Raw genomic sequence first — 24,407 nt, forward strand, 5'->3', positions numbered from 1 at the left:
ATTACTACAAAATTGCATATGTGTTATTTCATAGTTTTGATGTCTTCACTATTATTCTACAATGTAGAAAATAGTAAAAATTACGAAAAACTGTTGAATGAGTAGGTGTTCTAAAACTTTTGACCGGTAGTGTGTGTGTGTATATATAAACTCAGCAAAAAAAGAAACGTCCTCTCACTGTCAACTGCGTTCATTTTCAGCAAACTTAACATGTGTAAATATTTCTATGAACATAACAAGATTCAACAACTGAGACATAAACTGAACAAGTTCCACAGACATGTGACTAATACAAATTGAATAATGTGCCCCTGAACAAAGGGTGGGTCAAAATCAAAAGTAACAGTCAGTATCTGGTGTGGCCACCAGCTGCATTAAGTACTGCAGTGCATCTCCTCCTCATGGACTGCACTAGATTCGCCAGTTCTTGCTGTGAGATGTTACCCCACTCTTCCACCAAGACACATGCAAGTTCCCAGACATTTCTGTGGGGAAATCCACAGGTCCCAGATGTGCTCAATGGGATTGAGATCCGGGCTCTTCGCTGGCCATGGCAGAACACTGACATTCCTGTCTTGCAGGAAATCACGCACAGAACAAGCAGTATGGCTGGTGGCATTGTCATGCTGAAGTGTCATGTCAGGATGAGCCTGCAGGAAGGGTACCACATGAGGGAGGATGATGTCTTCCCTGTAACGCACAGTGTTGAGATTGCCTGCAATGACAACAAGCTTAGTCCAATGATGCTGTGACACACCGCCCCAGACCATGACGGACACTCCACCTCCAAATTGATCCCGCTCCAGAGTACAAGCCTCGGTGTAACGCTCATTCCTTCGACGATAAACGCGAATCCGACCATCACCCCTGGTGAGACAAAACTACGACTCGTCAGTGAAGAGCACTTTTTGCCAGTCCTGACCTGTCCAGCGACGGTGGGTTTGTGCCCATAGGCGACGTTGTTGCCGGTGATGTATGGTGAGGACCTGCCTTACAACAGGCCTACAAGCCCTCAGTCCAGCCTCTCTCAGCCTATTGCAGACAGACACTGATGGAGGGATTGTGCGTTCCTGGTGTAACTCGGGCAGTTGTTGTTGCCATCCTGTACCTGTCCCGCAGGTGTGATGTTCGGACGTACCAATCCTGTGCAGGTGTTGTTACACATGGTCTGCCACTGCGAGGACAATCAGCTGTCCGTCCTGTCTCCATGTAGCGCTGTCTTAGGCGTCTCACAGTATGGACATTGCAATTTAATGCCCTGGCCACATCTGCAGTCCTCATGCCTCCTTGCAGCATGCCTAAGGCACGTTCACACAGATGAGCAGGGACCCTGGGCATCTTTCTTTTGGTGTTTTTCAGTCAGTGGAAAGGCCTCTTTAGTGTCCTAAGTTTTCATAACTGTGACCTTAATTGCCTACCGTCTGTAAGCTGTTAGTGTCTTAACGACCGTTCCACAGGTGCATGTTCATTAATTGTTTATGGTTAATTGAATAAGAATGGGAAACAGTGTTTAAACCCTTTACAATGAAGATCTGTGAAGTTATTTGGAATTTTACAAATTATCTTTGAAAGACAGGGCCCTGAAAAAGGGACATTTCTTTTTTTGCTGAGTTACATATATATATATATATATGTATCTTATTGCATTTGGTATATCAGCAGCATTTAACTAAAAGTACATTCTAAGACGATATCAAATATTTAAGGTGAAAACAATGTTGAACATGGTAACAAATACATTACTCGGTCTTACAGAGTGCCTACGGATAAACATTAAACTTTACAAAACTACATGACCTTAACAAAAAGGTAAAACAACAAAGACATTTGACATGAAATATATACAAATGACATCTACAAACACCAACATTACATTAAAAACCACACTCATTTGTCCCTGTCATTTACAATGAGCCACTCAGCAGCCAAAATATTATGGCTCTATCAAAACACAGTCAGGGGCCTCATCTGTCCGGGTCCTTTTTGGCTGGTTAAATTACAGATTTTTATTTTATAAAGTTCTACAAACAAGAACTAAATATATTTTGTGTTTGGTGTTTCCATTCAAGTGTGTCTGACTAACTTTGATACTACACTTGATTTAAGAGCATGGATTGTCATGAAAAGAGATCAAGGTGTCTATCTCGGTGTTTAAATGGAGCCGTTTCTATCTCCCATGAATGTGTATGCTCTGCGATTTGCTCCTCCATTCAGGTGTCGGTGCTGGGCAGGAACATCACCATTGCGAAGGATGCTGGAGTCTTGCTTTGGGTGGATTGTGCTTGGGCTGGAAAGAACATTTTACACAGCATTATGTCTTCATCCCCATCGAGAGCAAAGTCTTGAATTCTTTACGTTATAGTTATTTAGCTAGCAGTTCCTCTAAACCAGAGCAACAAACAGTCAGTGCATACAGAGGACAACCATCTTCACATGTATGACACGGTTCCTTCAATTGATTTAAGCTCTGCTGTGTTAGTTTTCTTTTGCCATATTTTGGTATTGCAATTGTGTTGAGTGCTGCACTGTAATGTGTACCTGTAATGAATATCTATATCATGTGTACAGTCGTGGTCAAAAGTTTTGCGAATGACACAAATATTAATTTTCACAAAGTCTGCTGCCTCAGTTTTTATGATGTCAATTTGCATATACTCCAGAATGTTATGAAGAGTGATCAAATGAATTGCAATTAATTGCAAAGTCCCTCTTTGCCATGAAAATGAATTTAATCCCAACAAAACATTTCCACTACATTTCAGCCCTGCCACAAAAGGACCAGCTGACATCATGTCAGTGATTCTCTCGTTAACACAGGTGAGAGTGTTGATGGGGACAAGGGTGGAGATCATTCTGTCATGCTGATTGAGTTAGAATAACAGACTGGAAGCTTTAAAAGGAGGGTGGTGCTTGAAATCATTGTTCTTCCTCTGTTAAACATGGTTACCTGCAAGGAAACACGTGCCGTCATCATTGTTTTGCACAAAAAGGCCTTCACAGGCAAGGATATTGCTGCTAGTAAGATTGCACCTAACTCAACCATTTATCGGATCATCAAGAACTTCAAGGAGAGAGGATCAATTGTTGTGAAGAAGGCTTCAGGGCGCCCAAGAAAGTCCAGCAAGCGCCAGGACCGTCTCCTAAAGTTGATTCAGCTGCGGGATCGGGGCACCACCAGTGTAGAGCTTGCTCAGGAATGGCAGCAGGCAGGTGTGAGTGCATCTGCACGCACAGTGAGGCGAAGACTTTTGGAGGATGGCCTGGTGTCAAGAAGGGCAGCGAGGAAGCCACTTCTCTCCAGGAAAAACATCAGGGACAGACTGATATTCTGCAAAAGGTACAGGGATTGGACTGCTGAGGACTGGGGTAAAGTCATTTTCTCTGATGAATCCCCTTTCCGATTGTTTGGGGCATCCGGAAAAAAGCTTGTCCGGAGAAGACAAGGTGAGCGCTACCATCAGTCCTGTGTCATGCCAACAGCAAAGCATCCTGAGACCATACATGTGTGGGGTTGCTTCTCAGCCAAGGGAGTGGGCTCACTCACAATTTTGCCTAATAACACAGCCATGAATAAAGAATGGTACCAACACATCCTCCGAGAGCAACTTCTCCCAACCATCCAAGAACAGTTTGGTGACGAACAATGCCTTTTCCAGCATGATGGAGCACCTTGCCATAAGGCAAAAGTGATAACTAAGAGGCTCGGGGAACAAAACATCGACATTTTGGGTCCATGGCCAGGAACCTCCCCAGACCTTAATCCCATTGAGAACTTGTGCTCAATTCTCAAGAGGCAGGTGGACAAACAAAAACCCACAAATTCTGACAAACTCCAAGCATTGATTATGCAAGAATGGGCTGCCATCAGTCAGGATGTGGCCCAGAAGTTAATTGACCGCATGCCAGGGCGGATTGCAGAGGTCTTGAAAAAGAAGGGTTTTTGCATAAACTTAATTTAATTGTCAATAAAAGCCTTTGACACTTATGGAATGCTTGTAATTATACTTCAGTATACCATAGTAACATCTGACAAAAATATATAAAAACACTGAAGCAGCAAACTTTGTGAAGACTAATATTGTGTCATTCTCAAAACTTTTGACCACGACTGTAGGCTACCTTTTTTCTGGGATAAGGCGGTGTGTGCGATACAGGTCTGCCGTGGATGGCGTCTTCACTGGAGAGGCTCTGGATGTGGAGAAAGCCGTGTGGGATAGTGATTTATTTAACTTTGCTGGAGTCGACAAAGGCCTAACCTCTGACTCAGCCCCTGTCAAAAGATATTAAATGAGTCATGGTGTGTCAACAACCATACACAAAACAGTTTTCACCAATTCTACCAATGTGCCCTACAGTAGGCTTTCTCTTTTGGGAATTTAGGTGCAGGTCGCTTTATGAAGTGTTCAGAGACAAATGCTTTCTATTTGATTTGACTGATGTGAAGGAAAAGCCATGTCCTCCAGCTTAGTGCTGATGGTTTTCAGGAGGAGCTCATTACTTACATACTGATAAGGCACTTTGAGACTTTGACATCTGTGGTTTCGTTTGGTCTCCAAATGGAGTCAAATTTAAAAACTGATGTTTGAGCCATGTGGCGCGGTCCTCCTCAAATGCTTTTCTCTGCAGGACAAAGGATTGCATATTAGCCTGAATAATTCACACTGAAATAAAATAATTCATGAAATTGCAGTCATCAACTTTCCAAGTTATCTGCCCTCTTGTACACTCTCTGAACAGACTCTCTGTACCTCGTGGCTCAGTCTTATGGCTGCCTCGGTGAAGTTCCTCCTTTCAGTCTCAAAGTTCTTCCTTTTCTCCTCGAAGGACTTCCACTCCTCCTTGAGGCGCTCCTTCTCTTCCAGCATGTAGCAGTTGTTGAGCAGCGAGGCTGTCTCATCGTCACACGGGGAGTTCAGCTGCTGCTGTGAGAACAGAACACACAGAGCAGAGGAGACTTAGGAGGGAGAATTACTGACAACTGATTGTTACTGACAACTGAGGTAGCAGTTTGTGACCTTGGGACTATAGCGTTCTATCGGCGCAAAGTATAGTTCTGAGATATTAAGCATCAATGTTTTCACATCCCAGATCTGTTTTGTAGTGGATTCTTCTTTCATAACCCATAAAGGTCCTCACCTTAAAAGGTACCTAAAGTGCATAGTATCAACATCTTGACACTTTTGTAAATAAACATTTTTAGGGGGGTGCAATCGCAGATAGAACCTTATGGCGCTGAAATGTCAATTTGGGTTCAGCTATAAGGTTCTATGTGACACTTCTGAATTACACATGTTCAGTTAAGAAAACTGTAGCTATTTGAATACATAAAACGATAGTCACAACACATCATCAAATACATTAAAAATGTATTATGATCAGACAAATTACTGTCATCACTGAACAACATGATTTACTTTAAGATTTCTGACAGTGTTTTTTTTTGCTTGCGTACCATTATTGCTGACTAGACAAGACCATATTTAGAGGGAGATGGCAAAGACGTGTTCTGATTGGTACGTTTGTATTTGTTCAGGATTGGATTGCAAATGTCAGATAGAACCTAATAAATCCCAATATCTCGAGTTGTTAATAAGTATTTTCCATTTACTTTAATGTCTATGCTGATAGATCAATTTATTGAGGCAATAGGTAGACAGATTTACAGGACTGCTAGAAAGAGTTAGATAAGACACTGTAGGTGTATTAATAGCCAGATTAATTCAAAACAAACAAGGCTGAATAAGTACTTCACTCAAGCAGCCTCACAGAGAACAGAGTTAGGTGTATACCTGCAGGAGCTGCTGCTGCGTGTGGATGAAGTCTTTGTACTGCTGGATCTCCAGTTTCAGCCTGTCCATCTCCTCTTCATGGGCCTCTTTGGGGACGGCGTCCATGTTGTCTCTCTCCCCCACCAAGGACGCTGGACAGGAACCATGTCACAACATTACCAGTGATTCTGAGATGGTTTATTGTTTATGGTTATAAATAATAGGCTTAACTAATGGATTTTAAGAATTAAGGTCTGGGGATGAAAAATATAGAAATAAAAAACTGCTTTTCCTCAAAGAACCAGTAGAGGTGTCTGTTGGTTCATGTTTCACAGACAGTAGCTACCACTTTTATTTGACTCTTTTCATTTGGCTGATAACAGAGTGACCACCCATCAACTGGCATTCCTTATAACAAGCGATTTGTTTCACTGTTCAGTTGAGCTTTAAGTGGACATTTAATCAACTCAAATAGCCCGGTAGTCTTTCATGTTATTTATAACAAAACTATAATACCCCAGACAATAAAACTGAGTATCCTGAGTGACCTCTTTCTTCAGTGGTAAGCAAACGAGGCTAACAAAGCCTCACAAGTGGCTGCCCTTTAGAGATGATGCGAGTAGTATGTGACAAAGAATACCTTGGCTGTCCAGTCTCTCCACGTGGCTCTTTAGTCTCCTCCACTGCTGGCGAATGCTATTGGTGAGCTGTTCCCGTGCGTGCTCACAGGACAGCTCCAGGCTCTCTCTACTTGAGTCACACACTTCGTCCTCCTCTGAGCTGGCCTGCTGCAGAGAAATGTGGCGACAACAGGCATAGACCATTAATTGGTTAATTAATTTAATTAAGCAGTCACCTTTATATTGTGTGTTATTTTTGTGTGCAGATGGTTTTAAAACTATGCTGGAGTAATTTCAGTTGTGAACTAAGCAATGTTTTTTATTCCGAGCATTACAATTAGAGGCAACATAGTGGTTATTCATTTGACCTCAGCCTTTAGTCTGACTGTATATAAAGGAAGGAAGACTAGTTCTGATGGATCAATAGGTTGACAACAGTGCATTCAGAAAGTATTCAGACCCCTTGACTTCTTCCACATTTTGTTATGTTACAGCCTTATTCTAAAATTGATTAAATTAAATGTTTTCCTCATCAGTAATAATAATAAAATAAATGAAATACCTTATTTACATAAGTATTCAGACCCTTTGCTATGAGACTCGAAATTGAGCTCAGGAGCATCCTGTTTCCATTGGTCATCCTTGAGATGTTTCTACAACTTGATTGGAGTCCACCTGTGATAAATTAAATTGATTGGACATGATTTGGAAAGGCACACACCTGTCTAAATAAGCTCCCACAGTTGACAGTGCATGTCAGAGCAAAATCCAAGCCATGAGGTCGAAGGAATTGTCCCTAGAGCGCCGAGACAGGATTGTGTCGAGGCACAGATCTGTGGAAGGGTACCAAAACATGTCTGCAGCATTAAAGGTCCCCAAGAACACAGTAGCCTCCAACATTCTTAAATGGAAGAAGTTTGGAACCACCAAGACTCTTCCTAGCGCTGGTCGCCCGTCCAAACTGAGCAATCGGGGGAGAAGGGCTTTGGTCAGGGAGGTGACCAAGAACCTGATGGTCACTCTGACAGAGCGCCAGAGTTCCTCTGTGGAGATGGGAGAACCTTCCAGAAGGACAACCATCTCTACAGCACTTCACCAAATCAGGCCTTTATGGTAGAGTGGCCAGACAGATGCCACTCCTCAGTAAAAGGCACGACAGCCCGCTTGGAGTTTGCCGAAAGGCACCAAAAGGACACTGACCATGAGAAACAAGATTCTCTGGTCTGATGAAACCAAGATTGAACACTTTGGCCTCAATGCCAAGCGTCAAGTCTGGAGGAAACCAGGCACCGCTCATCACCTGGCCAATACCATCCCTACGGTGAAGCATGGTGATGGCAGCATCATGCTGTGTTGATGTTTTTCAGCGGCAGAGACTGGGAGACTAGTCAGGATTGAGGGAAAGATGAACGGAGCAAAGTACAGAGAGATCCTTGATGAAAACCTGCTTGAGAGTGCTCAGGACCTCAGACTGGGTTGAAGGTTCACCTTCCAACAGGACAACGATCCTAAGCACATATCCAAGACAACAAAGGAGTGGCTTCGGGACAAGTCTCTGAATGTCCTTGAGTGGCCCAGCCAGAGTCCGGACTTGATCCCAATCGAACATCTCTGGAGAGACCTGAAAATAGCTGTGCAGCGACGCTCCCATCCAACCTGACAAAGCCTGAGAGGATCTGCAGAGAAGAATGGGAGAAACTCCCAAAATACAGGTGTGCCAAGCTTGTAGCGTTATACCCAAAAATACTTGAGGCTGTAATCGCTGCCAAAGGTGCTTCTACAAAGTACTGAGTAAAGGGTCTGAATACTTATGTAAATGTGATATTTCAGTTTTGTATTTTTAATAAATTTGCAAAAATGTTTTGGCTTTGTCATTTTGGGATATTGTGTGTAGATTGATGAGGGAAAAAACAATGTAATCCATTTTAGAATAAGGCTCTAACGTAACAAAATTGGAAAAAGTCAAGAGGTCTGAATACTTTCCGAATGCACTCAACACAAATGCCTTGCTTTGGCAGAGCTTAACAAGCAACACATATCAAACACAATCAAACACGTTAAACCAATAAAATGCCTTGCTTGGGCAGAGCTGAACACACAGCACTCCTACAAATATTTTGGCCTTGAAATGACATGGAAACAACCTTGTTTCAACCCGTTTTTTGTCAAGTGGGTATTGGGCAAAACATAACCCAAAACACAACAAAAACAAACTGCAAATGCATCCAACGAGTTTGTAGAGTCATAAGCTTGATGTAGTCATTGCATGCAAGGAAAATGGGACCAAATACTAAACTTTGACTACTTTAATACTATAAGTGAATTTGCCCAAATACTTATGACTTCACATAGGGGGACTAGATACATGAAGTGCTTTCATTTCGAAACGGTAAAACAGATGTGTGAAAATACCCACAAAAAAAAAGGTGTTGCCTCATATGAAACATTTTATCTCAAATCCAGAATGCAGGAGTATAGAGCCAAATAAAAAATGTTAGCTTCGAGCCAAATACAAAATGTCAGCCTCACTGTCCAAATACATATGGAGGGGAGTGTAGATACCAAATACACCATCCGGTACAGCACAATGGATACCCATGACAGAGACAATACTACTAGACAAACCTGTTCTAGACTGTCATCGTGTTTCTCGCCACATAGGCTAGGTTTCCTGGGGCTCAAAATGGTGACCATATCCCTTTTCATCTGCTGTAATACTTTCTTTAACTCTGCATTCTCCATCAATAGCTGCTTGTGGCGACTGTCGTAGTCGTTCAGTAGAGTCTTATACATCTCTCCCTCATGTCTGAAAAATAAAGACATTCACCTGTGTTTAGTGTTTTCTCAGTGCATGTGATGATAAATTATTTGGCTGAGTTTCTTGAAGAATCTTAAAGGTTTCTACACACTATCCCAGATCCTACGCTTAAAATGCTACACAAGATAAGCTAACATAATCACAAACCAAGTGAGCTTCAAAAGTATTGGGACAGCGACAACATTGTTGTTTTGGCACTGTACTCCAGCACTTTGGATTTGAAATGACACAATGACTGAGGTTAAGGTGCAGACTGTCAGCTTTAACTGTTTAGAAATTACAGCACTTTTTGTACATTGCGTGCTAGGAATATGAAACCAAATACTTAATTTTTTTACTAATTTAATACACATAAGTGAATTTGTCCCAATACTTTTGGTCCCATAAAATGGAAGGACTATGTACAAAAAGTGCAGTAATTTCTAAACGGTTCACCCGATTTGGATGAAAATAACCTCACATTTAAGCTGACAGTCTGCACTTTAACCTCATAGTCGAATCCAAAATGCTGGAGTACAGAGCCAAAACAACGTACAAATTGTCACTGTCCCAATACTTTGAGCTCACTGTACACAGAAGTATTTGTTAATGTCATGAGTGCAACTATGAGGCAAAAAAATATATACTGAACAAAAATATAAACGCAACATGTAAAGTGTTTGTCCCATGTTTCATGAGCTGAAATAAAAGATCACAGAAATGTTCCATACGCACAAAAAGCTTATTTCTCTCATTTTTGGCACAAATGTGTTTACATCCCTGTTAGTGAGCATTTCTCTTTTGCCAAGATAATCCATCCACCTGACAGGTGTGGCATACAAGAAGCCGATTAAACAGCATGATCATTACACAGGTGCACCTTATGCTGGGGTCAATAAAAGGCCACGCTAAAATGTGCCGTTTTGTCACACAACACAATGCCACAAATGTCTCAAGTTTTAAATGAACTGTAAACTCTGTAAAATCATTGAAATTATTACATAGTTACCTGGCCTCAGTCTTCCCAGTTTTCCAAAGGCTTCTCTTCCCATCAGATCTTCCCACGTAGTTCAATACTTCAAACGCTAGAATAGAGAAATTACACATAGGTCAACTTCCATCACAGTCTCAACTGTATGATACATAGCATTTGGTGAAAAGGAAAATATTAACAGATTAAATAAAAATGTTGATCAGAGGATGTAGAGAATTAAGTACAACTTTAATGATTACTTTGTTTCTTATCCTTTTTGTCGATCAGAAGCTGATTCAGGCGCTCCTTTAGTTTGCCGAACTCCCTTTCTTTCCTCTTCATGTCATGATTGTACTGAGTGGCACGGCTTGCTATGATGCTCTGAAGTTTCTGTACCTGGCAAGAAAACAATACAAGTAGGCTATTACATGATAATCCTGTTTAGGAATAAATAGACTGGAATGGTACTAGATATTCTAATCTCATCTCAAGTTTCCATATAAATCAACCAAGCGTACCTCTTCTTTTTCATTTTTCAGGCAGTTATGTAAGCTCTTCACTTTCAGCTGTAGCTGACGTTCTCTCTCAAGAAGTCCAGTGTTTTCCCTCTTGGAGAGTTCAAGTTGATCCTATAAGGATTCATATATAAAAAAAGTGGTTTTAATTACAAAGCTTGAATTCATAATACAAACTACATGACCACGCTTTATAATGTGCTATATGTTTGTGTAAGGCTAAATCACGTTTGAACAGCAATTGATGTGCATAGACAGTGACTAAGGGAATAAATAAAGGATAATAAACTAAGAGGGTTAGCGAGTGAGCAAGTCAAGGCCAAACCTTCAGTCTAGTGTTGCTGAGCTGCAGATAGTCCATGTTGCTGTTGGACTTGACCTGCTCCACTTCAATGTCCTCCACCGTCTGCAGGCACCGGCGGTGCAGCTGGAGCAGGTTGTACACGTTGTTCAGCACTGCCACCACGTTCAGTTCAGGACTGTCGTTAGACACTGTGCAAAGCGATGGAAAGCCCAGTGAGGATACCTCCTGCAGAGGCAAATCAGGGATGGGATCGGATATGTAGCTTAGCGGCTAGCTACTGGCATCCAACACATGAAAACAAACATGAACCCAGCAGGCAACACTGGTTGCAATGACATCATTGTGACGTCTTTTATAAATTAAAACATTTGAGGTCTCTTACCTGATTGATGTATGAGATACATTCTGACACATTGTCCTCTGTACAGAAGGCACTTATTGCAGGCATGTTGTAGGGGTTTCTGGTCATTGGCAGAGAGAGCACTGATGATTGGCTGTACTGCCTCAGAGAAGACATTCTGTATCTTGAAGAGCTGCAGGAAGTGTCCTTGATTTCTGTGCAGGAATAATAGGACAAAAGGATTGCCATTACTAGGTCGAAATCCATTAAATCACAAATAGCCTTTCAAAGTGGACAAAAAGAAAACAATCCTCATGTATGTGATTCAAACAAGCGCAGCCGTCTTGCTTTAGTGTTGAAATGAAATGTCCAATGAAAATGACTGCAGAATGTCAAGACATCAAACCACAAAAATGTTAGATACAGTATGTTGGAGTTAATGGAGAATTTCACTATTTAGGACCCTAATCTGTATAGAAGGGTCCAGACATTTCTTGGGGAATTTCACTTGGTTTTGAAAAACTTACCCCACCAGCAATTAACATCTTCAGCCTCATTCTGGAGTTCCAGGGCGTACAAAAACATGAACAAAGGCTCTATCTCTCCAGTATCGTGATGCAGGTCTTTAGATGTTGTACACATGAAATTGTACACATGAAACAACTATACCAACCATTGAAGGACGTCGCCGCGCCTGTCTAGGACCAGCAGAAATTGAAATCGAGGTAAGAGATATGCTATAAAAGTAGCTACCTACCTACTTAATAAAGTAACATCACTGATGAAAGGGGAAACACTGAGTCTGCTGTCATTTACAGTGCATTCGGAAAGTATTCAGACCCCTTGACATTTTCCACATTTTGTTATGTTACAGCCTTATTCTAAATTTGATTAAATATTTTTTCCCCCTCATCAATCTACACATAATGACAAAGCAAAAACAGGTTTTATACATTTTTGAAAATACAGTGGGGAGAACAAGTATTTGATACACTGCCGATTTTGCCGGTTTTCCTACTTACAAAGCATGTAGAGGTCTGTAATTTTTATCATAGGTACACTTCAACTGTGAGGTACGGAATCTAAAACAAAAATCCAGAAAATCACATTGTATGATTTTTAAGTAATTAATTTGCATATTATTGCATGACATAAGTATTTGATACATCAGAAAAGCAGAACTTAATATTTGGTACAGAAACCTTTGTTTGCAATTACAGAGATCATACGTTTCCTGTAGGTCTTGACCAGGTTTGCACACACTGCAGCAGGGATTTTGGCCCACTCCTCCATACAGACCTTCTCCAGATCCTTCAGGTTTCGGGGGCTGTCGCTGGGCAATACGGACTTTCAGCTCCCTCCAAAGATTTTCTATTGGGTTCAGGTCTGGAGACTGGCTAGGCCACTCCAGGACCTTGAGATGCTTCTTACGGAGCCACTCCTTAGTTGCCCTGGCTGTGTGTTTCGGGTCGTTGTCATGTTGGAAGACCCAGCCACGACCCATCTTCAATGCTTTTACTGAGGGAAGGAGGTTGTTGGCCAAGATCTCGTGATACATGGCCCCATCCATCCTCCCCTCAATACGGTGCAGTCGTCCTGTCCCCTTTGCAGAAAAGCATCCCCAAAGAATGATGTTTCCACCTCCATGCTTCACGGTTGGGATGGTGTTCTTGGGGTTGTACTCATCCTTCTTCTTCCTCCAAACACGGCGAATGGAGTTTAGACCAAAAAGCTATATTTTTGTCTCATCAGACCACATGACCTTCTCCCATTCCTCCTCTGGATCATCCAGATGGTCATTGGCAAACTTCAGACGGGCCTGGACATGCGCTGGCTTGAGCAGGGGGACCTTGCGTGCGCTGCAGGATTTTAATCCATGACGGCGTAGTGTGTTACTAATGGTTTTCTTTGAGACTGTGGTCCCAGCTCTCTTCAGGTCATTGACCAGGTCCTGCCGTGTAGTTCTGGGCTGATCCCTCACCTTCCTCATGATCATTGATGCCCCACAAGGTGAGATCTTGCATGGAGCCCCAGACCAAGGCTGCTTGCCTATTGTCCTGTAGCCCATCCCAGCCTTGTGCAGGTCTACAATTTTATCCCTGATGTCCTTACACAGCTCTCTGGTCTTGGCCATTGTGGAGAGGTTGGAGTCTGTTTGATTGAGTGTGTGGACAGGCGTCTTTTATACAGGTAACAAGTTCAAACAGGTGCAGTTAATACAGGTAATGAGTGGAGAACAGGAGGGCTTCTTAAAGAAAAACGAACAGGTCTGTGAGAGCCGGAATTCTTACTGGTTGGTAGGTGAAGAAATACTTATGTCATGCAATAAAATGCAAATGAATTACTTAAAAATCATACAATGTGATTTTCTGGATTTTTGTTTTAGATTCCGTCTCTCACAGTTGAAGTGTACCTATGATAAAAATTACAGACCGCTACATGCTTTGTAAGTACAGTGGGGGGGGAAAGTATTTAGTCAGCCACCAATTGTGCAAGGTCTCCCACTTAAAAAGATGAGAGAGGCCTGTAATTTTCATCATAGGTACACGTCAACTATGACAGACAAATTGAGAAAATGTTTTCCAGAAAATCACATTGTAGGATTTTTAATGAATTTATTTGCAAATTATGGTGGAAAATAAGTATTTGGTCACCTACAAACAAGCAAGATTTCTGGCTCTCACAGACCTGTAACTTCTTCTTTAAGAGGCTCCTCTGTCCTCCACTCGTTACCTGTATTAATGGCACCTGTTTGAACTTGTTATCAGTATAAAAGACACCTGTCCACAACCTCAAACAGTCCCACTCCAAACTCCACTATGGCCAAGACCAAAGAGCTGTCAAAGGACACCAGAAACAAAATTGTAGACCTGCACCAGGCTGGGAAGACTGAATCTGCAATAGGTAAGCAGCTTGGTTTGAAGAAATCAACTGTGGGAGCAATTATTAGGAAATGGAAGACATACAAGACCACTGATATTCTCCCTCGATCTGGGGCTCCACGCAAGATCTCACCCCGTGGGGTCAAAATGATCACAAGAACGGTGAGCAAAAATCCCAGAACCACACAGGGGGACCTAGTGAATGACCTGCAGAGAGCTGGGACCAAAGTAACAAAGCCTACCATCAGTAACACACTACGCCACCAGGGACTCAAATCCTGCAGTGCCAGACATGTCCCCCTGCTTAAGCCAGTACATGTCCAGGCCCGTCTGAAGTTTGCTAGAGTGCATTTGGATGATCCAGAAGAGGATTGGGAGAATGTCATATCGTCAGATGAAACCAAAATATAACTTTTTGGTAAAAACTCAACTCGTCGTGTTTGGAGGACAAAGAATGCTGAGTTGCATCCAAAGAACACCATACCTACTGTGAAGCATGGGGGGTGGAAACATCATGCTTTGGGGCTGTTTTTCTGCAAAGGGACCAGGACGACTGATCCGTGTAAAGGAAAGAATGAATGGGGCCATGTATCGTGAGATTTTGAGTGAAAACCTCCTTCCATCAGCAAGGGCATTGAAGATGAAACGTGGCTGGGTCTTTCAGCATGACAATGATCCCAAACACACCGCCCGGCAACGAAGGAGTGGCTTCGTAAGAAGCATTTCAAGGTCCTGGAGTGGCCTAGCCAGTCTCCAGATCTCAACCCCATAGAAAATCTTTGGAGGGAGTTGAAAGTCTGTGTTGCCCAGCGACAGCCCCAAAACATCACTGCTCTAAAGGAGATCTGCATGGAGGAATGGGCCAAAATACCAGCAACAGTGTGTGAAAACCTTGTGAAGACTTACAGAAAACGTTTGACCTGTGTCATTGCCAACAAAGGGTATATAACAAAGTATTGAGAAACTTTTGTTATTGACCAAATACTTATTTTCCACCATAATTTGCAAATAAATTCATTAAAAATCCTACTATGTGATTTTCTGGAGAAAAACAAAATCTAATTTTGTCTGTCATAGTTGACGTGTACCTATGATGAAAATTACAGGCCTCTCTCATCTTATTAAGTGGGAGAACTTGCACAATTGGTGGCTGACTAAATACTTTTTTCCCCCACTGTATATACACATATCCTTTTTTAAAATATATTTTCCTTTATTACTTTTCAACCCCACCACCACTCCCCTAATTGGAGTAAACTAGTGAACTACAAAGCTTAGGCCTCTACTCCCAGCTTATACATACTATATACATTTTATGGACAGTCAATTTTACAATAGTTTTTACTCCTGAACTTCCTCTACCCTCAACCTCTCTGATCATTTTCATGATGTCCATCCGGTTCGCTTCTATATGCCATATCTTTCAAACTGTGCTCTTTCACAAAAATTCTTAACCTATAACCTATATACTTATTATGGACACAGTATGTGTCCATAATGTTTATGTTGTTGTTATTAGTCCCAACCTTCAGCTCCATTCAACACCTCCCATCTATCTCTTAACACCATCCATATTGGATTTATATTTGCCATATATTTTTCAACTGTACTGTGATGTTTCACAAAAGTTCTGAACCCTTCTATTCTCATTGTTTCAACAGATTGTAAATTGAAAATATTTTTTTTTTGCTAAAAGTATTATTATATTATTGATCGATTTGTTTATGACTTTTCAAAAATCACCCAGTAGTGCCATATGCAGGGTTAGCTCCAGGTAAATATTGCAATCCTTCAGCCATTCCTGGACTTGTGACCAAAAACAAGCTACAAATGGACAGTACCAAAACAAATGATCTAATGATTCTGTCTCTTCGCAGCAAAATCTGCAGGGCTGGGAAGATTGTATCCCCCATATGAATAACATTATATTGGTAGCAAGAATTCTGTATAATAATTTAAATTGAAAAATCGTAAGTTTTGAATCTGGCGTCGTTTTGCATATCAGTTCATAAACCATGTACCATGGAATCGGTACGTCAAAAATCTCTTCCCAACTATTTTGCAATCTATATGGGACGGCTGTCAATCCGTTGATTCTTAAATGAAACAGGTATACTTTTTTAGCACAATTTTCTTTAACCAATTATGGTAATGCAGGGCCAACAGACAAGTTCCTTACTTTTTCCCCCTTCCACTTTCCTCTTCCATTTTTGCGGTAATGCTGCAATTATTTGGTTGTAATTTTGGGTAGAGCAGACATTTCCATATGTTTTTGTTAGCTGCATGTGTGACATAACTCCACCATTCCTACCTATGATATCATTTACGAAGATTATACATTTTTTTTTATCAATTAGTATATTTGAGTTTAACCACAATATTTGTTGCATTATTTGTTCTGTCGTTTCTGGAGGATTAAATTGAAATTGCAACCAATTGTCTATGGCTTGTTTTAGAAATAGTGATATTTGGGAGATGATTTCCTTTTCAAATAACTGAAAGTGAGAGGTTGTAATCTGAATAAAGGGAAAAAGGCCATTCTTGAACATTGGGTGAGACAATCTTACTAATTTGCTAGAGAACCAGTTCGGATTTAAGTATAACTTTTGTACAGTGAGGGAAAAAAGTATTTGATCCCCTGCTGATTTTGTACGTTTGCCCACTGACAAAGACATGATCAGTCTATAATTTTAATGGTAGGTTTATTTGAACAGTGAGAGACAGAATAACAACAACAAAATCCAGAAAAACGCATGTCAAAAATGTTATAAATTGATTTGCATTTTAATGAGGGAAATAAGTATTTGACCCCCTCTCAATCAGAAAGATTTCTGGCTCCCAGGTGTCTTTTATACAGGTAACGAGCTGAGATTAGGAGCACACTCTTAAAGGGAGTGCTCCTAATCTCAGCTTGTTACCTGTATAAAAGACACCTGTCCACAGAAGCAATCAATCAATCAGATTCCAAACTCTCCACCATAGCCAAGACCAAAGAGCTCTCCAAGGATGTCAGGGACAAGATTGTAGACCTACACAAGGCTGGAATGGGCTACAAGACCATCGCCAAGCAGCTTGGTGAGATGGTAACAACAGTTGCGTCTGAAGTTTACCAATGAACATCTGAATGATTCAGAGGAGAACTGGGTGAAAGTGTTGTGGTCAGATGAGACCAAAATCGAGCTCTTTGGCATGAACTCAACTCGCTGTGTTTGGAGGAGGAGGAATGCTGCATATGACCCCAAGAACACCATCCCCACCGTCAAACATGGAGGTCGAAACATTATGCTAAGGGGGTGTTTTTCTGCTAAGGGGACAGGACAACTTCACCGCATCAAAGGGACGATGGATGGGGCCATGTACCGTCAAATCTTGGGTGAGAACCTCTTTCCCTCAGCCAGGGCATTGAAAATGGGTCGTGGATGGGTATTCCAGCATGACAATGACCCAAAACACAGGAGTGGCTCAAGAAGAAGCAAATTAAGGTCCTGGAGTGGCCTAGCCAGTCTCCAGACCTTAATCCCATAGAAAATCTGTGGAGGGAGCTGAAGGTTCGAGTTGCCAAACGTCAGCCTCGAAACCTTAATGACTTGGAGAAGATCTGCAAAGAGGAGTGGGACAAAATCCCTCCTAAGATGTGTGCAAACCTGGTGGCCAACTACAAGAAACGTCTGACCTCTGTGATTGCCAACAAGGGTTTTGCCACCAAGTACTAAATCATGTTTTGCAGAGGGGTCAAATACTTATTTCCCTCATTAAAATGCAAATCAATTTATAACATTTTTGACATGCGTTTTTCTGGATTTTGTTGTTGTTATTCTGTCTCTCACTGTTCAAATACACCTACCATTAAAATTATAGACTGATCATGAATTTGTCAGTGGGCAAACGTACAAAATCAGCAGGGGATCAAATACTTTTTTCCCTCACTGTATGACTGAAGCTTTTAGTGATAGGTCTAATGCTTTAATATTTAATAATTGCTGTCCTCCAAATTCATATTCATTATATAAAATAGGCCTGTTAATTTTGTCTGGCTTGCCGTTCCAAATAAAATGGAATATTTTTTTCTCATATAATTTTTAAAAACTGTTCGCTAGGCGTAGGCAAGACCATAAGCAAATAGGTAAACTGGGATAATACTAAAGAGTTAATCAGGGTGATCTTTCCACAAATTGGTTCCTTGGTTTACCTTTCCATGGTAGCAAGATCTTATCTATTTTTGCTAACTTTCTATTAAAATGTATTGGAGTGAGATCATTTATTTATTTTGGGATATGTATACCGAGTATATCCACATCACCATCAAACCATTTTATAGTACTACACGGTAATGTAAAAGTTATATTTTTTATTGGAACACCACATAATATAGTACATTTATCATAATTTGGTTGTAACCCAGAGATGTTAGTAAATGTATCTAGATCCTCTATGAGGCTGATGAGGGATTCAAGTTGTGGATTGAAAATAAATCATGTATCATCAGCGTACAATGACACCTTTGTTTTTAAGTCCTGGATTTCTAATCCCTTGATATTCTTGATTTTAATAGCTAACATTTCGATGGACATAATAAATAGATATGCCGATAGTGGACAACCTTGTTTTGCTCCTCTTGACAGTCTTGGTGGTTCCAAACTTCTTCCATTTAAGAATGATTGAGGCCACTGTGTTCTTGGGGACCTTCAATGCTGCAGAAATGTTTTGGTACCCTTCCCCAGATCTGTGCATCGACACAATCCTGTCCCGGAGCTCTACGGCCAATTCCTTCGACCTCATGGCTTGGTTCTTGTTCTGACATGCACTGTCAACTGTGGGACCTTACATAGACAGGTGTGTGCCTTTCCAAATCATGTACAATCAATTGAATTTACCACAGATGGAATCCAGTAAAGTTGTAGAAACATCTCAAGGATGATCAATGGATACAGGATGCACCTGAGCTCAATTTCGAGTCTCATAGCAAAGGGTCTATTTAACTATTTAATCCATTTTAGAATAAGGCTGTAACGTAACAAAATGTGGGAAAAGTCAAGGGGTCTGAATACTTTCCGAATGCACTGTATAGAAAGGGAAAGGATGTGAGCCATCGGTGGAAGTTTGTGCAAAGGATTCTGAAGGCTTCATCTGACTCCTTGAATCCAACGTAGACACCGGTGGGCGAGGGGTACTTGTTGCGGATGATTCTGACGACGCAACTGAGTAACACTCGTCTCTGGCCACGGCCAAGTCGTTTGCCTTTCAATCCCCATTCCAAGACCACAAGTCTATATTGCCTAGAAAATAAATAAATATAAATATCTGTGCGAAAGCAAAATAACACTAGGTCGGGGTACTGACGAGCATTTGGGTGACTGATGACATTTGACACAGCCTATGAATACTGTAATGCTGGGAAGCCTATTCATCACATAAAAACGACCTGTACTTACTTTATTGACAGCTGGCCATTAGGTCCCTCTGGCAGAGGTCTCTTCTTCCAGTTTCTCTCCTCACCGGACACATATAGATTTTCCAAGGCTGGCATAAGCAGGTCCCACTCTGGGCAGCAAAGACACTCGTCTTCAGCGGGCATCAATTGGCATTGCCCTCAGGTACACCATCAGTCCCCAGATGTCCTGAGTCTGGCCTCGGCTGCTAGATGAATATCAGCCTAAACCTCTGCCTGCTCTGTCTCTCTCCTTTAGCTTCCATGCCCCACTACCTTACACGCACGCAGTAGCGAGAGGAATTGAGAACAAGGGAGTACACACATGCACGCCAATATGCGCAACGGAAATTATCGCTTAAGTTCTTCAAAATGGGTTATAACGTTGCGGATAAAGTTCGGTATGACAATTTCATGTGTACAACATCTAAAAACCTGCATCACGATACTGAGAGCTTTGCCGTTTGTAAAATGATTTGCTGTTTGTAAAATTACATATTTGGGTGTTTTTTTTGGGACGCCCTGGAACTCCAGAATGAAGCTGAGGAAGTCAATTGCTGATGGGGTACGTTTCTGCACCCTTCTTTAACATGCTATTTAAATTCATTTTTTAAAGATGAAAGCCCTAAACAGTGAAATTCTCCTTCAACATAGTTGACACACCCAATAGGCTACAGTGTAAACACTGAGTGAAAATCCAACGCTATTAGCAACGCTTGAATTCCAACCTTATTGTCAGTATAATTTTGAATCATTAGCAAATGGTTCCAATAGTTTTTTCCATCTGGGATTTTAAAACTACTTCATATAAGGTTTCGTGTAGGCTTACCCTGGCGTGACATTTTCATAACCGCACAAATCTCTCTCAGACAAGGTAACTTTTATTAATAATTAGTATAGCACATTTCTTTGAGTAAATTGAGGCGAATATATTGATAAAACTCACCTTGTCCGAGAGAGAATTACACGGCTATCAAAACGTCACACCAAGGTAAGCCTACACCAAACACACAATGAATTAATTAAAAAATAAAACAAGAATTACAATGTGAAATATGTATGCCAAAAAAGAAAACATTGGAACCATTTCCGTGTTTTTATGGGTATTATGTGGTGGACTATTGGGAAGCTAAATAGTATAATATCTTTGTGATAACAGAAAGGCAATATGAGGCATTCCTTTTACGAGTGAGTTTTGGAATCGAGGTTACTCTAGGCACACAACCTTAAAATAGCATTAATCTGCTATTTCTGTCAATTTAATCTTCTCCTTTACACATGAGGCTTCACTTTATGTAGAGCAAAAGAAAAATGAGACAGTAGCAGCCTAGCTACTCATCACTGCATCTTTAACTAAGTAGGCTAGCTCTATACTACTAGGACACTTCAGTGGAGTGACGAATGGAGAATCGTAATCACACTAAACAATGCAGAAAAACTGCATCACAATTGCAATGAAAACCACAAGCAGTACATAAGGTCAATGCAGTACTCACCAAGTGAAGATTCTGGCATCGCTGCAGTCCTCCAGACTCCCTCAGGGCGACGCTTCAGAACACACCGAATGTGTCTGGATCATCCGCTACCTCCCAGGTTACATGCAGCTCACGGAATAGCCTACGCAGACGGCTCCTGAAATAGAGGGGCAGATAACAGTGGACACGAGACACAGGATTACTAGGGACGACGGACGTCTACAAGGAGGGATGGAAACATGCAATAGCCTAAAGAACAGGGGAGTGTGGGGAGCTTATTAGGGAGGGACAAAGCCAAATCATTTATCTCAGCAGGCACCAGTTCTACAGCAACACAGGCCGGGATTCATATTGTCTTTGTAGGAATCCACAGGTTGAATTGCAGTTTAAGGCACTGATGGTTGTTACACATCAAATAGAGGAAAGAGGGAACCACCAAGTTAGAGCAAAGAAACTGGCCAATACACAATTTTACCAATGAAGTTAAGCTATTAACAAATGGAATAGCTACATACCATCTCCTCATGCTCTTATCACCAGCCTAATCCAAGAGACATAATATGGTCTTTTATCTACAGAAACAGACAGTCCCTTGTGCAAATAGAACAACCCATGGCTTGTAGGCTATCTTTTCAAAAACAGATGACCAGACAAGCACTGAGGAAATGAATAATTGTAGGGTTAGCCTAGGGCTATAAAATGTAGGCTATGTCAAGTCTGAAAAGGGTAAATTGGGGTCAACATAAACAAAATCACAATAACAAAAAAATATTTTTCTTTAGAAATGGGATAACAATTTATGCATGTTGGGTTTGTTTCAATAATTTATATTGCTTTACCACCCAGACCATTCAGGACCTTCTGGTGACACTTAATCTAATTGAATCTATTGGACAGATGGTGAACCTAACAATCTTATTTAGGCTAGTCAGACACTTAATAAACTGACTGTTAATTAACTTGATAAATCCTGGCCACTGGGCACAGACATCAGTTCATTGTCTAGTTTTGATTTACATTTGGTTGAGTTGTCAACTAGCGCGTATTCAACATGAAATCAACAAATAATGTCATGTCATTGGTTTTAGGCCTAGGTTCAAAGATGGGTGAAACAAATCCAACTTGTTTTTCACGTTGATCCAACGTCATCACAGATTTTTGGGGGTTGAAATGACGTGGAAACATAGTTGATTCAATCCGTTTTTGCACAGCCTGATTCCTTCCATCTGATTGAGTTATCCCACTGGGCACAAACTGCTTGAATTAACGTTGTTTCAAAGTAATTTGTCAATGTATTGTGATATGGAATCTACGTGGAAAATACATTGGATTTGCAAAGTCATCAACATAAACTGTTGTTTTGAGGGTGAAATTTCAACCACAGGATTATTTCATCATGGTAACCAACTTTCCACATAGATACACCTTGTATAAAATTAGTTGAATTCCTACCTTTGAAACAACGTCAGATCTTGAACTTTACATCCACTTTCAGAAAAAAAAATAGGCTGGGCAGCATCTCCTACTGGAGACATGATCTATCTACAGCTATCCAACCAGTTGGTGCGATTATTCGCAAATGGAAGAAACACAAAATAACTATCAATCTCTCTCGACCTGGTGCTCCATGCAAGATCTCACCTCGTGGAGTTGCAATGATCATGAGAACGGTGAGGAATCAGCCCAGAACTACACAGGAGGATCTTGTCAATGATCTCAAGGCAGCTGGGACCATAGTCACCAAGAAAACAATTGGTAACACACTACGCCGTGAAGGACTGAAATCCTGCAGCGCCCACAAGGTCCCCCTGCTCAAGAAAGCACATATACAGGCCCATCTGAAGTTTGCCAATGAACATCTGAATGATTCAGAGGAGAACTGGGTGAAAGTGTTGTGGTCAGATGAGACCAAAATCGAGCTCTTTGGCATCAACTCAACTCGCTGTGTTTGGAGGAGGAGGAATGCTGCCTATGACCCCAAGAACACCATCCCCACCGTCAAACATGGAGGTGGAAACATTATGCTAAGGGGGTGTTTTTCTGCTAAGGGGACAGGACAACTTCACCGCATCAAAGGGACGATGGATGGGGCCATGTACCGTCAAATCTTGGGTGAGAACCTCCTTCCCTCAGCCAGGGCATGAAAATGGGTCGTGGATGGGTATTCCAGCATGACAATGACCCAAAACACAAGGCCAAGGCAACAAAGGAGTGGCTTAAGAAGAAGTACATTAAGGTCCTGGAGTGGCCTAGCCAGTCTCCAGACCTTAATCCCATAGAAAATCTGTGCAGGGAGCTGAAGGTTCGAGTTGCCAAACGTCAGCCTCGAAACCTTAATGACTTGGAGAAGATCTGCAAAGAGGAGTGGGACAAAATCCCTCCTGAGATGTGTGCAAACCTGGTGGCCAACTACAAGAAACGTCCGTCTTCTGTGATTGCCAACAAGGGTTTTGCCATCAAGTACTAAGTCATGTTTTGCAGAGGGGTCAAATACTTATTTCCCTCATTAAAATGCAATCAATTTATAACATTTTTGACATGCGTTTTTCTGGATTTTTTTGTTGTTATTCTGTCTCTCTCTGTTCAAATAAACCTACCATTAAAATTATAGACTGATCATGTCTTTGTCAGTGGGCAAACATACAAAATCAGCAGGGGATCAAATACTTTTTTCCCTCACTGTATCATCAATGATACTATATAGGTCTATATAGCATTTGCGAAGTCATCAACAGCTATTGTTTCAATTCAACCCAGGGTTCAACAAAAAATAGACAAAACATAGGCTTTGGTTGATTTCAAAATGTAATCTTCAAGTTAATAATTCATATGTTGGATTCACATATCCATCTCAACCAAAAATCTAAATGAAAGATTAGGACTAAATCAAATCAAACTTTATTTAAAGTGAATTTAAAGTTTGTTTGATCTGATTTAGTCGTATTCTTTAACTTTGATTTTTGGTTGAGATGGAGACGTGTCAACGCAACCAAATATCAACATTTGAAGATGTATTTTCTGCTTACATAGTTCCATCTGTGCACTGACTTAATCTGGCTTTAATTCCAGTGTCTACAAATGTATAATTAATATGTTGGATTCACATCTTCATCTCAACTGAAAATCTAAATGAAAGAATATGACTATATCAAAGTTAAAGAATACGACTAAATCAGATCAAACAAACTTTAAATTCACTTTAAATAAAGATGGATTTGATTTAGTCCTTTAACTTTGATTTTTGGTTGAATTGGAGACGCGAGTCCAACATATCAATTATTAATTTGTAGACAAACTGGAATTAA

General features: G+C 41.0%; 1 protein-coding gene across 5 annotated transcripts in view; it reads right to left on the reverse strand.

Moving 5' to 3' along the window:
* Positions 1 to 1,761: 1,761 nt before the first annotated feature.
* Positions 1,762 to 24,407, reverse strand: part of LOC121533793 (afadin- and alpha-actinin-binding protein) — a 28,106-nt gene continuing 5,460 nt past the window's right edge. The window contains exons 1-14 of one of the 5 annotated variants that reach the window (XM_041840035.2): positions 22,555 to 22,664; positions 21,124 to 21,259; positions 11,360 to 11,532; positions 10,999 to 11,202; positions 10,677 to 10,787; positions 10,419 to 10,554; positions 10,195 to 10,270; positions 9,014 to 9,194; positions 6,409 to 6,556; positions 5,790 to 5,920; positions 4,749 to 4,922; positions 4,503 to 4,620; positions 4,120 to 4,270; positions 1,762 to 2,287 (exon numbers count right to left, since the gene is read on the reverse strand). In XM_041840035.2, the coding sequence (XP_041695969.1) occupies positions 2,152 to 2,287; positions 4,120 to 4,270; positions 4,503 to 4,620; positions 4,749 to 4,922; positions 5,790 to 5,920; positions 6,409 to 6,556; positions 9,014 to 9,194; positions 10,195 to 10,270; positions 10,419 to 10,554; positions 10,677 to 10,787; positions 10,999 to 11,202; positions 11,360 to 11,532; positions 21,124 to 21,142 (1,758 nt within the window). In that variant the 5' untranslated portion in view covers positions 21,143 to 21,259; positions 22,555 to 22,664 and the 3' untranslated portion in view covers positions 1,762 to 2,151. Of the gene's footprint in view, positions 2,288 to 4,119; positions 4,271 to 4,502; positions 4,621 to 4,748; positions 4,923 to 5,789; positions 5,921 to 6,408; positions 6,557 to 9,013; positions 9,195 to 10,194; positions 10,271 to 10,418; positions 10,555 to 10,676; positions 10,788 to 10,998; positions 11,203 to 11,359; positions 11,533 to 20,573; positions 20,597 to 21,123; positions 21,260 to 22,554; positions 22,665 to 24,407 lie in introns of those variants that run through there. The other 4 variants (XM_041840036.1, XM_041840034.1, XM_041840037.1 and 1 more) reach the window with 4 other exon arrangements.

Source organism: Coregonus clupeaformis, chromosome 18, assembly GCF_020615455.1.
Source record: "Coregonus clupeaformis isolate EN_2021a chromosome 18, ASM2061545v1, whole genome shotgun sequence".
NCBI lineage: Eukaryota > Metazoa > Chordata > Actinopteri > Salmoniformes > Salmonidae > Coregonus > Coregonus clupeaformis.